Source organism: Gambusia affinis, linkage group LG07 (genome assembly GCF_019740435.1).
Source record: "Gambusia affinis linkage group LG07, SWU_Gaff_1.0, whole genome shotgun sequence".
Lineage (NCBI taxonomy): Eukaryota > Metazoa > Chordata > Actinopteri > Cyprinodontiformes > Poeciliidae > Gambusia > Gambusia affinis.
Window position 1 is genome coordinate 22,194,611 of NC_057874.1, and position 13,203 is coordinate 22,207,813.

Here is a 13,203-nt window from a genome sequence, read left to right on the forward strand (position 1 = left end):
CATCTTTCTCACTATGTAGTTGAATCTTTAGTTATGCCTGCAAAGGGGACTTGCTTTGTTTGCTGTAAAGATACTGATTATATCTGGCACCTTTATATTTATTAAAATAAGATGCATTTGCAATCAGAGAAACAACAGTTTCATAAACTTTGTATTTATTAAGGAAGAGCCTTTTTTCTGGGACTTAAAATGTCAAAGATAATTCTGTTTAAAGCAACACATTAGTTCCCCAGGTTTCTCTCGTTTGCATGTTGTCTGTAAGAATAAATGTGAAAACATAATCATGGGGTTTCATTAGAATAATAAATAAAAAATGCACCAATACAATTTGTCATGATTTTAAGAAAAACATTAAAGATTTAGGAGTTAAAATTGTTATTTAAACCAGGTTTACAGTTTGAAATAAAATGCTGAGGTCTTGGATAGCCAATTGAAGGAATTGCAAGAATGAAAAACAAACTGAGATACTTAACAATGACTCCACTGATGATAAATCCAAGACTATTTGACCTCTGCCTTTTAATAAAGGCCTGCAACAGTTCCATCAAATCATCATTGTTATTATGTGATAAATTCAGCTTCTTTTCTCAGATCAATAACAGTAATGTTATAAGAATTTAGTATTATTTTTTATTATTAGACTAACTCCCATAGAAATCCCCTTGCACAAAAACTTAACATTTGTTAGTTTCACTCTCCTCAATGACACTGATTAATTTAGGGGGGGACGGGGGGGGGGAGGGGGGGGGGAGAATCCAGCTTATTTTTTTGTCCTTGGCCTTCCATGTATGGCTAATGAAGTAAAAAAAAAGAAACACAAAATCCTCTGTTTTTTTTCTTAGTTAAAGCTTTTCTCAACCATCTGCTTTTAGCTTGTAACAGACTACATCTTGCCAGAACACAAGAGGAGCCTCTGCTTGTCAGCTGTTGGTACAAGTTGTATTGTTCTGCCATATTTGTTTGGTCTTCAGAAAACAAGCTTGTAAAGATGAGTGGCTTAAAAAGATAGTGGCAGATAAAAGAAAATGAAAAGTTTCTTCTCCTTCTGTGTGTCGGGCAAAACAAGGGCACTGACTGTACCTTATTAATGCACTCCATCTTTCCTGGTTTTGTGTCAAACTTAATGCAAAGGGCAGGTGTGTGTCTGCGAAAGAGAGAAGGTGACTGAAAAGAGAGCAAACACATTTCTACCATCAGGAGTTATTTTAATTCATATTATCCTTGCCAAAGGCTGGACTCTAGAGAAAGGTCTTTTGAGTTTTTCTCTTGCATTCAGCTTTACTGATGTAGATGAAACCAAATTACTTTCTATCCAATTTTAAATAAAAAAAAAAGTAGAATAAATTCCTGGCTTTTATTCAGCAGTTCTGTGTGGAGATGTAAAATATATCCCACTATCTGTGGACTGCATAATGTTTTGGTACATTTTAAAAAGCATTGTTGAATTTTCTATCGCATCTGCTTCCCACCACATGCAGTCAAGCTTTGCATTGTTGTTCAGGAGATACCGAATCTGTCACCAAGCAATGCGACTGGAGACATGAATCCAAGTCAGAAAGAAGCATAAGAAAAATTCTTGGACCGAACCAAAAGCAACACAGTGTTATGAAAGTTTGAGAAAAAAGTCAAAAAGTAAGGACCGCAAATATCATAAAAAAATACAGTACTTTATGTTCAGTATACTCAACAGTTCCCTTTTAGGTAAAATCACCCTGTTTTTGTTATCAGATAAACTGATACTACTAAAATATCAATGTTTTGATGGTTGATGGAAGAGTGGAAAATCTGCAGATTTGTACCCCTTTTAAACTGGGATCTGTGTTGACTAATGAAAGAGAAACTCTTGGAGAAATGTAAACACAAGATACAGTAACAAGAGGAAGGGTGGAGTTAGGAGGATCAGAGGATCCAAAAATACAAGCAAACAAAAGAAGACAAGAGAAAGGTTTATATAAAAGCAGAACAAAGATGAATACAATTCAATTTCAGATGAAATGGTTATTATATAATTACTTACCAAAAAGGTGTGCATGTGTACTGACTTGTCTGCAGGTGGATTAAAGGTACTGAAATGGTAGAACTTGCTGTAAATAGAATGTATAATACTGATGTTTGTTGGATATTTCCAGCAGTATGACCAGTAGTTTAAGTGTCAGTATTGGCCCGAGGCAGGTGGCCCCTGGCTTCATGTTCTGGTTACGCTTGAGATGCTTTGGCCACAGTTGACATCTCTTTCACGCATAAAGAGATGTGTTTTCCACAGCGCAGCAGTTCTTTGAAGTAAAGCACTTCATTGAATCTGAATAACAGACCACATACATCATCATTTTTAATACATTTATATGTCCAAAATGTAGTTGTTATGATCTTATACATGTCACTTAAAAATACAAGCATTTTTATATTTCTATGTTAGAAGCTAGAGTCATAATTTTTCAATATTTCATTTTTTTGGCCTAACTCAAAATTTCCCTTTGAAACAAGCAGCATTTTTGCACTTCATATTCTAGAGGCTCTAATCCACAGAGATTAGCAGAGATAGTGTAGGACAATTAACATCAAACAGTGTATGTAAATCCCCCCTAACACTCTGTAAAGAAGAGTTGGTTACATAAAACACAGAAGCCTAAAAAGTAACAAAGGACGTTCTACTAGAATTTAGGTGTAAATACAACCTTCTGAATACTGATGCCTATACAACTTTTCTGGAATATAATTCTTCAGTCAGACGTATATACCCCAGATGCAAAGCATATTCAAATACCATGCATCACTTCTCGTCAGATTAAATTATATCACACTTATTACTAAATATGTAAGGAGAAGTGATTCATCAGAATCCAATATGTAAACCAGTGTAGCAGTTTGCATCTGCACCCCTTTGATTAAAGCAACTATAAGTTTGTATAGACCACTGAAAAAGTGATTCACAGTCTGTTATTGACTATTGGACCACCACAGCTAGAATATTGACTGATGCATGTTTGTGATGCTGAGCTCATTACTTAATATCTGCAGATCTCTCAGCAAGAGCATGTTTAGAAGCAGTAACAAGTAAAATAACTTCTATTTCTGAGTGCAATATTTAATGTTATTATGCAGCCATTGTACAGTTCAGGTAGAAATACCATCCTTAGAATGTCTACGGTACATACATATTTGGTGCGCATTCACTGTGTGTGGATACATTGAGAGCATCATATACCACTGAATGCTATATGGTAGTCATAGTGTTTCCCTATAACTCTGTCTGGAACCTGCATTCCTCTCATTGCCAGCGTGTGATGAGTGCAGCCTTTCAGCTAATCTGGGAAGAATGTTGGCCTCAGTCGCACATGTGTTCCATTAAGACCAGATCTGTGTAAATAATATAACATGCAACAGCTAGCATTACAGCAGGTAACTATAACCCCACAGCTGCGCCTTTTGGCTTTACGGTGCCCTAACAGCCCAGCATATAAAAAGGCAGAGCCCATCTTGATTTTTATTGAGAAAATGTATGGCACCACCCTATGTGCTTTTAGCAAGCAGTTGATTCAATGAAATTTTGCTGTTAAAGTAATTATGGTTTGGTAGAGAAAATAGCTTTTCGTTTTGGGTGGCTGTATAAATATTTTTTTTTGTGGGAAGGTGATGGATGGAATAAAAACATTTTTAAGTTATATAACACCTACATGAAGATGGACTGATCAAAAGTTTGTGTACAATTTCCAGTCTACAGTTTTTGTAAAGCTGAAGATTTACAAAAACTGCTTATACCAATTTGAGACAATCCCTATTTCCTAACAAGAACAAACGAACTATGGAAATGTTCTACAAACTATGTCTTCCTTTAAAATAGTTTCATAAATGTATGTGTTTTCTCTGGCATAATTCTTAAACATTTCACTGAGAATTACATTAGCTAACTTTGAGTCATTTTTACTAAGTAAAGGTTTCACACTAAATAACATAGTGGTTCCTGCAACTGTAGTTATGTTTGTTGAGTTCACTGAAGGTCGAAAGAACATTTTCACTTTCTGATAAGCTAACAATAAAATGGTTGTAGTCATCAGCTGATTTTGCTGCACATGTCTACATCTGAACAACATATGTTGCTTGGAAACTTAATATGAAGACAGTATTACAGTAAAAGTAAAAAGTAAATAAATAGCTGAAAAACCTAAGGCAAACAAAGCCATTATTTACTAATTTATATCGAAAGAGTAATGAAAACAATATGTTTGAAATATGGCCACACAAAAAAAAAAACTCTTGGATAAATAATTTATTTGTAATCTTTAGTTTTTTTCCTTAAACAAATGAAATATTAAATTTTTTGTAAAAAATTAAAATCTTTCATTCTTTCATCTTTCATTTGGTTGAATTATTTTGTGCTATCATAGTAATTGCTATCATGTAAACTTTTGCTAAGCCATAAAATATTGTCACATGGCTGGGGTCTGGCAGCAATGTGTATCCCTCCCTCCATTGTTAACAGCCTGTGTGTTCAGACAACTCTGATTGGCTCCTTGTGTTTATTGTCTGATTGACTCGGCCTCCACCGGGTCGGAGGACGATTGTTTGCTTTCACCGTCTGCCTGGGGAAGTCCCATACAGGCCCAGTTACAGTATGTAACACAAAGTTCAGAGGATGCCCGCACCTTCCTGGTGTGGTGCTGCATCTTCCTGTAACAGATCACTAATACTTGTCAGAAAAGCAGGTCAGTTATTTATTCATGTGCAAATTTACTTCTACACTTAGAGCAACAAGTGAACTCTCAGAGCTACTCTATTTTGGTTAGAGCCATATTGGGGATGTGCTAGCCTAAGAATAGAAAGAGGAGTGAGACGGAGCATGATGTCGAGTGAAGATGCCAAACGACTTAGAACTGCGGTTTGGCAGAATTATTCCAGAAGCAGAAAAAAAGTCAGCCAAAAAACTGAAAGAGAGGTGGCACGGAGCAAGAGCCACTGAAGTGAGGCCTCAAAAGCAACACAAGTCCTGTAAATTGTCAGAGAACAAGTGTTCCAAACAGTGCTTCTTGCACTTGTGAACTGTTGTGAGCCAGTGAGAAAATGTAAGGGAGTTTGGCCATTGCTGTTCTGGTTGCCAGGACTCCTAATGAGTCTGTCAGGGCCAGTTAGCACAGCCAGGCCTGCTTGTGTCTCCTCCAGGCCACAGACAGCTGTTATTAGCCCTGTAATGCAGCATGCCACAGGGCTAGATTAGGCTGGCACACTGGAAAAATATCCAACATTCACTCACTGTGGCCTCTGTTGGTTAAAGTGGCTATTCTGTGAGGCGTTCATTTAGTCGTTTCTGACAAGGTAACTAACAAGGCTCCAAAAAGAAACAGAGAAGCCGAGAGATCGGCTACAATATACCTTGTTCAAAGATCTAATTGTGCATCTGATACTTTGAATTTTTTAGTTTCAACATAAGACTAATAATACATTCAGAGAAAGCAGCCATTACTTCAAAAAACAGCTTTACTACCTACTACTCAATTGCTTGTGGGAACCTTTCAGGGTTGTATTTAATAATGCTGTGTCATCATTATGCAACCCATATCACTGCTGCTTACTCATGTGTTTTTCATTTCATAATGAACATAGGAAATCAAAATAGGGCACAATGCATTCCCTTTGTGTTCTAACCTACATAGGGTAATGCTGGTGTGGGCCAATAAAGTGTTATTTTTTCAGAGTTCAGCTAACATATAGTCATCACTTAACAAAGGAACTATTACAAAATCATTTTCAATGAAACATAATGAATAAATTCACAAATAATTAATTAGAATTACATTAAATTAAAATTTAAAAAGGCCTAGTCCTAACTATTTCACAAATCTAAAAATACTTAGAAAAAAAAAGCGACTTTTTTTTAATCTAAACTGAAGCCAGTTAACTAATGTGCAGAGAATACCAATTATGCACTATAAATTATAATCTTACTTGCTGTGTTATGAACTTCTTTCATACATGGTGTGTTACCTGACCCTTTACTTACATTACTGTGTGGCTTTGTGGTAATCGTTTTAAATTAGACACTTCAGACCCTATCTACATCTGTGGGTTTTTGTCATTTTACTTTAAAAGCTGCATCCTGTCATACTTTCTTTTGTACCATAGAGGTGCTTAACCGTGTGTCATGTGATTGATCAGAAGTGAAAGGCAAGGTCAAAACAGCCAGCTTAAAGCTGTTTGTCTCACTTAGCTGTTAAAATATGTGAACATGTTTCATTTATTTGAAATATGCAAATCTGTTCAGATTCTTGTGGTTTTTGTGCCCCAAAACTGGGTGGGTTTTGTAAAGTGAAAAGGTGAATATTTTAAAAAGGGGAGAGCAGAAGTGATGCATGTATGATTTAAAATAAAAAATTTAAACATTGTTCTAAATTGATTACCTGTTTTTTGTTTGTGCACATTATTTCCCAATTTCTTTTGATCAGCAGCGGAAAACACCTTTTAGTGTTTGTTTTAACAAAGCAGCAAACAGACGCTAAAACTGTCCCCTGAGAGGAAAAGAAACATCTAATTTTTGTCAATTAACGTACATGAAAGGACACTGCTGTACTGCAAATCAAGTGAAAGCAGTTGAAAAGGAGTGAAGAGCAATGATAATGTGAGAATAACAGAATATCAAGGAGTCTCAGAGGTGCAGTGAGGTGCTCATATTTGAGAGGGAAGTGAGGAGCGAGATAATGACAAAGAGACGTGATAAAGGAGGTGAGATTTGAAGTGAATCCTGGGAGGTGCTCATGCTGTGGCTGTGGTCCTCGCTGTCAACCCCGCTGAGCTAACCACATCTTTTCCTAGCAGGAAACATTGTTTTTTTTCCTTTTCTTTTTTTTTTTTCAAAATCATTAGCTTTCCAACAAGTGAGGGCCTTTTGCCCCAATTCTTTAGGCTGAGGTTTATGGCAGAAACTCCACATGTGGAAGTGCAGGGAGGAGCCAGAAGAACTAAAACCCCCTTCACTCTAATTATGGGCTGTGAAATATATAGAAAATACAGTGGAGCGCAGCTAGCAAAAACACAACAGCTTAGTTAAATTAGTGCCATTGCGTGGGCTGAACGTATGCAGTTATTATGCATGGTAGATCACCATGAGCTGAGTGGATTTAGCATATAGCCAACGTGGAGGCTTTTGGACTTGGTGAAAATCTAGTTTATGAAGCAAACTCTTCATAAACAACTAAGAGATTTCATCATACCTAGTTTGATTTAAAAAAAAAAAAAAAGAAAACGGACATTGTAAATAAAAATAGTTTAATTATCATTTTTTAGATTTTGCTTAAAAATTCAGAAAATTTACTCAAATTGTTCTTTTTCTGCTTCTACAGAACAGATACGCTGCTGCAGACAGAGGCGTGAGGCTCTACAGTTCCCTGCCCATGCGCCCAAACCCTGATGGCAAGAGGCTGCCCTCTACTGGGGTATGATTCATCTTTCTCACCCCAACCCACCCCTCAACCACACCTTTGCACCCACTCCACCCATTGGTCTCACGTTACCACCTAATGCAGCACAATGGTCCTAGCACTTTTAAAGAGTTTGCTGGGTTTAAAATGTGTGAATAAACGTATTAAGTTTTAATTTGGAAATATTGATCTTAGATGGGTAGTGTTTGAATCACCAGTATTTAAATCCCAGCCAGCAAAGAGCAAATTACTGCAGCACAGTAGATAACATCCGAACAGGACTTTGCAAAAACATTTCATATTTTCCTATGACACGCGTACACAATTAAATATAGTGGAATTTGATGCAAGAGACCAATACAAAGTAGTGCATACTTATAAATTGTAAGGAAAATGATCAATTTTATACACATGAAATTCTCGGCTACCCAGAGCCAATACTTTGTAGAACCACCTTGTGCTGCAATTATAGCGACAAGTCTGTACATGTCTCTGACCTCCAGGCATACATAGAGAAATACATTTTAGGCCATTCTTATTTTCTGGATAGCTCCGGCTCACACAGACTGAACAAAAAGCATCTGTGAACATCAATTTTCAAGCAATGTCAAAGAGGGATTTTCTTTGCTAGAGACAAGAAAGCTGATCAGAGTTGATGAGAAAATTGAGTGAGCAAAATGCCTGGAAATCCTGTAATAAAACTGCAAAGGCTAAAAAAAGACCTTTGTGACAGGAGTAGGGATTTACAGGATAATTACCCTTAACATAAAACCAGAGCTACATCTGAATGGTTTAGAACAAAGCCCAAAATGGCACAATCAAAACTTGACCATTGCTGTCTTCCAATGGGACCCATCCAGTCTGACTACTCTTAAGTTTTGCTTCATTTTTCTTTAGCACAAAATAATTGGTTAAAAAAATTAGTCTGGCGAATTTGGAAGAGACATACCCCAAAATGACAGCTGTAATTTAAACAAGATGTGTTTTACAAAGCATTGACTGAGAAGAGCTGGAAATGGAATACATGCCATATTTCTTTCTGCATAAAAAAAATAATTACACAATTATACACTACTTAGAATTGGGTTATCACATAAAGTCCTAAAAAGTTTGTGGTTGGTTAAAAATGTCTAAGGGGAATGATTACTTAAGGCTTTGGATACTTGGATAATCCTTATCTTGCATCAGGGTAATCCCTGTTACTATGCTCACATTCCCCCTGAATGGTCTTCTCTGTGTCATGTTACCACTTCATAACTACAGTGTCTAATTAATTCCAATGTACTTGATAGTTTGTGTTGTAACATTTCAAAAAATACCTCTTTCGGTAGATGATTAATTGCTTTTAATTACCATCACTCACAATGTAAAAGGATGGAAAAGCTTTCTGAATAAATTTCAGAATAAATTACCTCAAACCTGTTTGTGGCACAAATTCTAAGGACAGGTGAATGTAGACTAAGCATAGTTATTTTTTCATGATTTCAGGTGTTTTGCAAAGTATTTGTGTTATAACAGCACTATTTGAACATCAACGTCTCATTTTCAGTTAGTCTAATACATAAGTGTTCACAAGGATACTAGAAAAAATTAAGTTTATTGAAGTTGCTGCACTTGCAACTCTTTGACTTTGACAAAGTGCTGCAGTAGTCAGCCTACTTTGTTTGTGAAACCTCTCTTTCATTTTTTTTGAAATATGTAAAAAAAATCTTTTAGTGTAAAAAAAATCATAATTAGAATCTAGCTCGCCTTGCTTTTATACATTTATGTAACAAAGGAGAGAAAATGAAAGAACAATAGAGCAAAAAGAGAGAATTTAATTTCCTCCGTTTTTTCATGTTTCACTCCATGCAAGTGCTTTTTGAATTATCTCCTGGGTGCTCCAGGGCTCAGCAAGAGGAAGAGTGGGTGAGTCAAGGGGGGCAGGAGTGAGAGAAGAAGAGAGAGTGAGAAGACAGGCAAAGTTAAAATAAAGCAGTATAATGTTGTTGGTGTGCACCTTTAATTACAACCAAGATTGTATTGATGTCTCTGGCCACATGTCCTAAATCATTTATCAAGAGAGGGAGAGATTGCTAACAAAGCATTTCTAAGAAAGCCACCCTCTCACGGGGGCTGGAATCATATGTTATCTAAAGTGAATATTGTTAATGCTTTTCAGTGAAGAGACCTACTTACAAATCATGGGAATGAGCTCCTTGTCAGGGCATGCGTGAGGCAGTGAAGATATAAATCTACCCTGGTCTGATACTCTCTTGTGCAAATTACACTGCATCTAAAACTGAATGTAGGAGCTGTTTGTGAAATCAACTTATTGGTTAAGAAAAAAAAAAAAACAGAAAACATTTGTGCAATGCAACAAACACGTCTAAATTGTCTGCTTTACAGTTCAGAACTTAAAGATTACATCTTTTGTGCAGATTTGCAAAAGGAGACAATGTGTGCTATTTTCTTCCTCACACCCCCCTTTGGTTATCTGTCATTTCCTTTTGTCTGTTATTACCTGTGTGTAAGAGTCTGTACAGTAGCACACTGTAGCTACAGGGCTGTATGGAGAGGTGGAGAATATAAACCACTTAACATGCAGGAGGAAACCAGACGTTTTTCCATTGCACTTATCAGGTGCTGCGGTAAGAGCAAGTGTCAAGGTGCAGTAGGTCCCTGCCCCCCTTCCCCCCACCGCCCTCCTCACCCTTCCTTTTCTTCCTTCCCTCCCTCCCCTGCACACCCCTTTTATTTTCCCTGATTTCTATCTCTGTGCCCCCTCCCCTCACTTCATCTCCACCACTCACTACATTCAGTTCAGTTAAAAGTGGGCTTGGCACTTCCGCAGCAGCTAACTCCCCCCTTCTCCCCCTCACCACCAACACCACTTCTTCTTTCTCTGTCAAACTAACCTCTAACTCCTGCTTTTCACCTCTGTGTTTCCTGTCAAGGTGCACTGCCCACCTCCATATAACCCAATCCCCCCCAACCTCCGGCTCTACCCCCGCAACCTTTGCTTTTCTCTCTTTTAACATCTATTACAGCGCTAAGTGTCTATAGTTTACTTTCTAAAATGTTCAGTGCAGAGGCCATGATCTCCACGGCTCTGCTGTGATCCGTGCAGAAAGTGAGTTGTTCTGCTGTATGAGTGGTTTTGGATTGAATTCATTATCAGAATAGAAAAATTTCAGACTAATAATAGTGTGCAATACTTTGTATGCAATATTTACTAGTTATGGGTCAGTTACCAAGTATGAAGGTGTTCCAAGACATTAAAAGTGAAGTTTCTATTCCTGTTTAAATTTTTTTAAATGAGATCGCAGAGGAAGTGTCAAGGTGACTGACTGCTGGATCCAGGAGAGCAACTTTGGGCCTGCCCTACCTGCCTGAGTGGCTTCCAATTCTTTAATTTGCTTATAAAAAAGATAAAATCCATTGTTTGTACTTATTTACAGTTGCAAAAGCATAATTTTAAAACTACAGTTACCAAGTTACCAGCAGCATGACTGGTAAGCCTTCAACTGCAGGGTCATGACTGTTTAATAAGCCTGTTATAATAGTTTTATTCAGTAAAAAAACATCTACTACATTTAGTAATTTTTGCTCTTTAAACTTTTTCTTAGTCTGTGAAATATTGGTATTATAATGTAAAAATCTGTAAGTCCAAGGACAGAAAACTAAAATTTTAAAATAATGACATAAATGTTTGCGCAATCTGCTTTGCAAAGTAATTGAAGCTTGGGTAGATTGGGCAGATTTGGATTTTTTAGGCCTCGTCAAATATTAAGACCTAGACTTTGACCTAGTCATTTTAACAAATAAATGTGTGTGGATATAAATCCCCCCATTGTATCTCTGGCTGTAAGAGTGGGAAGTTGCCCTGCTGGAAGTTAAACCACTTCAGCATTCTTAAGTCTTTTGTGGATCTCATTGACCTTGAAAAGCTCATTTAGATTTTCCAGTTGAAGTGCATTCCCACAGCATGATGCTGCCTCTGCCATGTAGCACAGTGAAGATGGTGTGTTCAGGGCATCACTCAGCATTTTTTGTCTTACGATTTTATTTGCAAAACAAAAGAAAAAAGTAAAACACATACTGCATATTTTCCATTACAGTTTGTAATTTTGTACTACCTTACTTTGAATTGTCATAGTAATTAAATAAATGCATTGTGGAAAGTGGTTGCAATTTGTGTAGTTGGTGACACATCAAGGGATGTTCACACTTTTTGGGCACTATAGATACAGAGCATATTGATTTGAAAACAATAAAAACAATCTACTGTTTAAAAGTAGTTCAACTTTGCAGAGTTAGGAAGGTATCATAGCACCATATATGGTATGTCCAACTGTTTGGAATTTTTCTTAATCACAGAAACACAAGAGTTTTAAATGGTGAAGTCTAAACACAGAGTTGGTTTAAACTCCAGATGATGCAATGAGGATCTGAGGTGATGAAACTAATTATCTAAAAATCTTTATAGGAAGCCAAATTGTTTTAACTGCGTTTCTAGCTGTTCCTATTGTTTAGTTCTCCTGCCTTGACTGTAGCACAGAAGGGTGAAGGTTCAGAATCTGCTGGAACACAAAGATGACAGCATCGTTTCAGAACTGTTTTTTTTTTTTTTTTTTTTTTTTTACATCTCTCTCTCTCCATGCTGCTTTGTCTCTCTACATGTCTTTTTCTCTTTCTCCAAGCTGATTTGGAGCCTTGCATAGTCAATTATGTAGGGAGTCAGAGTCGGAGAGGGGGCTTGAGCTTCCATATTTTGGTGTGATATTAATATTGCATGAGTGCTGTTCTGTAACGATATCTAAGACAGTGCCTATTAAGGCGGCAGCAGGAGAAGAATGTGACAGACACAAACACACACTCAAAAAGAGCCTGAGAGCAGGGGTGAATCAGTCAGGATCAGGCGCAGGTTGTTCTAATTAGTGTTTTCCTGATTTAATATGGAGGAGTATTAAGAGCAACTAATTTTCTTGTTTAATATGTCATGTTTGTTTATCCTAACATGACTCACATCATTCTGTAGAGCTATTGTGTTTGATGTTAGTGGGAATTGACTGATGTTCACTGCATCTGTGCTAAATCTGGAATATTTTAACCAGCCCACTGGAAATAAATTTGAGAATATATTGTATAAAAATACTTTTAATAATTGTAATATTACATGTTTTGGAGCAGGGAAGATCTGACAGCAGCCTATTTATTCCCAGCTGCTGGATGGGTATCAATGATGCATGCAGTATGTGTCAACAGTGACAGGCTGAGAAGGTCCATAGTGATGACTGAGATACTCAGCGTGGACACTTATGTCTTTTTGGCTGTTAAGTGGCAGTGACATGGTGCAGTTTTTACAATGACGTCTCATTTCATGCCACCAAAAGCTGATATATGCCTCTGAGTTTTTAACTGTGATGTAAATTCTGCAGAGAAATCAGACTTTTAGAAAATATTTATTTGGCTGCACATTTTAAATAATTAGATTTTTAAGATTTAAACTTTGTGTTTGGAAAGATATATTATCACACAATTGAAAACAGCCAACAATTCACCAGTAACATGTGAACTGTAATGGAATCTTTGCAGATATAACATTGTTTCAAGAATTGCTACACTTTCTTACTACATAATATTTTTTACATAGACACATTTCAGATTCAGAATATATATTGCTTGTTTCTAATAAGCTCTATGTAAAATCTGCCAAACTAGGGACATTGTCACCACTTAAACTTTAGAAGGTACCAGTGGGTTTAAGCCATGCATTCATTGATTATGATTAATCTTGAATCTGCAAATTGGA

At 36.8% G+C, this 13,203-nt stretch overlaps 1 protein-coding gene across 5 annotated transcripts in view; it reads left to right on the plus strand.

Annotated features, from left to right (window-relative positions):
- Positions 1–13,203, plus strand: part of tox2 (TOX high mobility group box family member 2) — a 124,573-nt gene that overhangs the window by 47,246 nt on the left and 64,124 nt on the right. For all 5 annotated transcript variants that reach the window (XM_044122005.1, XM_044122003.1, XM_044122004.1 and 2 more), the window contains exon 2: positions 7,332–7,424. In XM_044122005.1, the coding sequence (XP_043977940.1) occupies positions 7,383–7,424 (42 nt within the window). In that variant the 5' untranslated portion in view covers positions 7,332–7,382. The remainder of the gene's footprint in view (positions 1–7,331; positions 7,425–13,203) is intronic.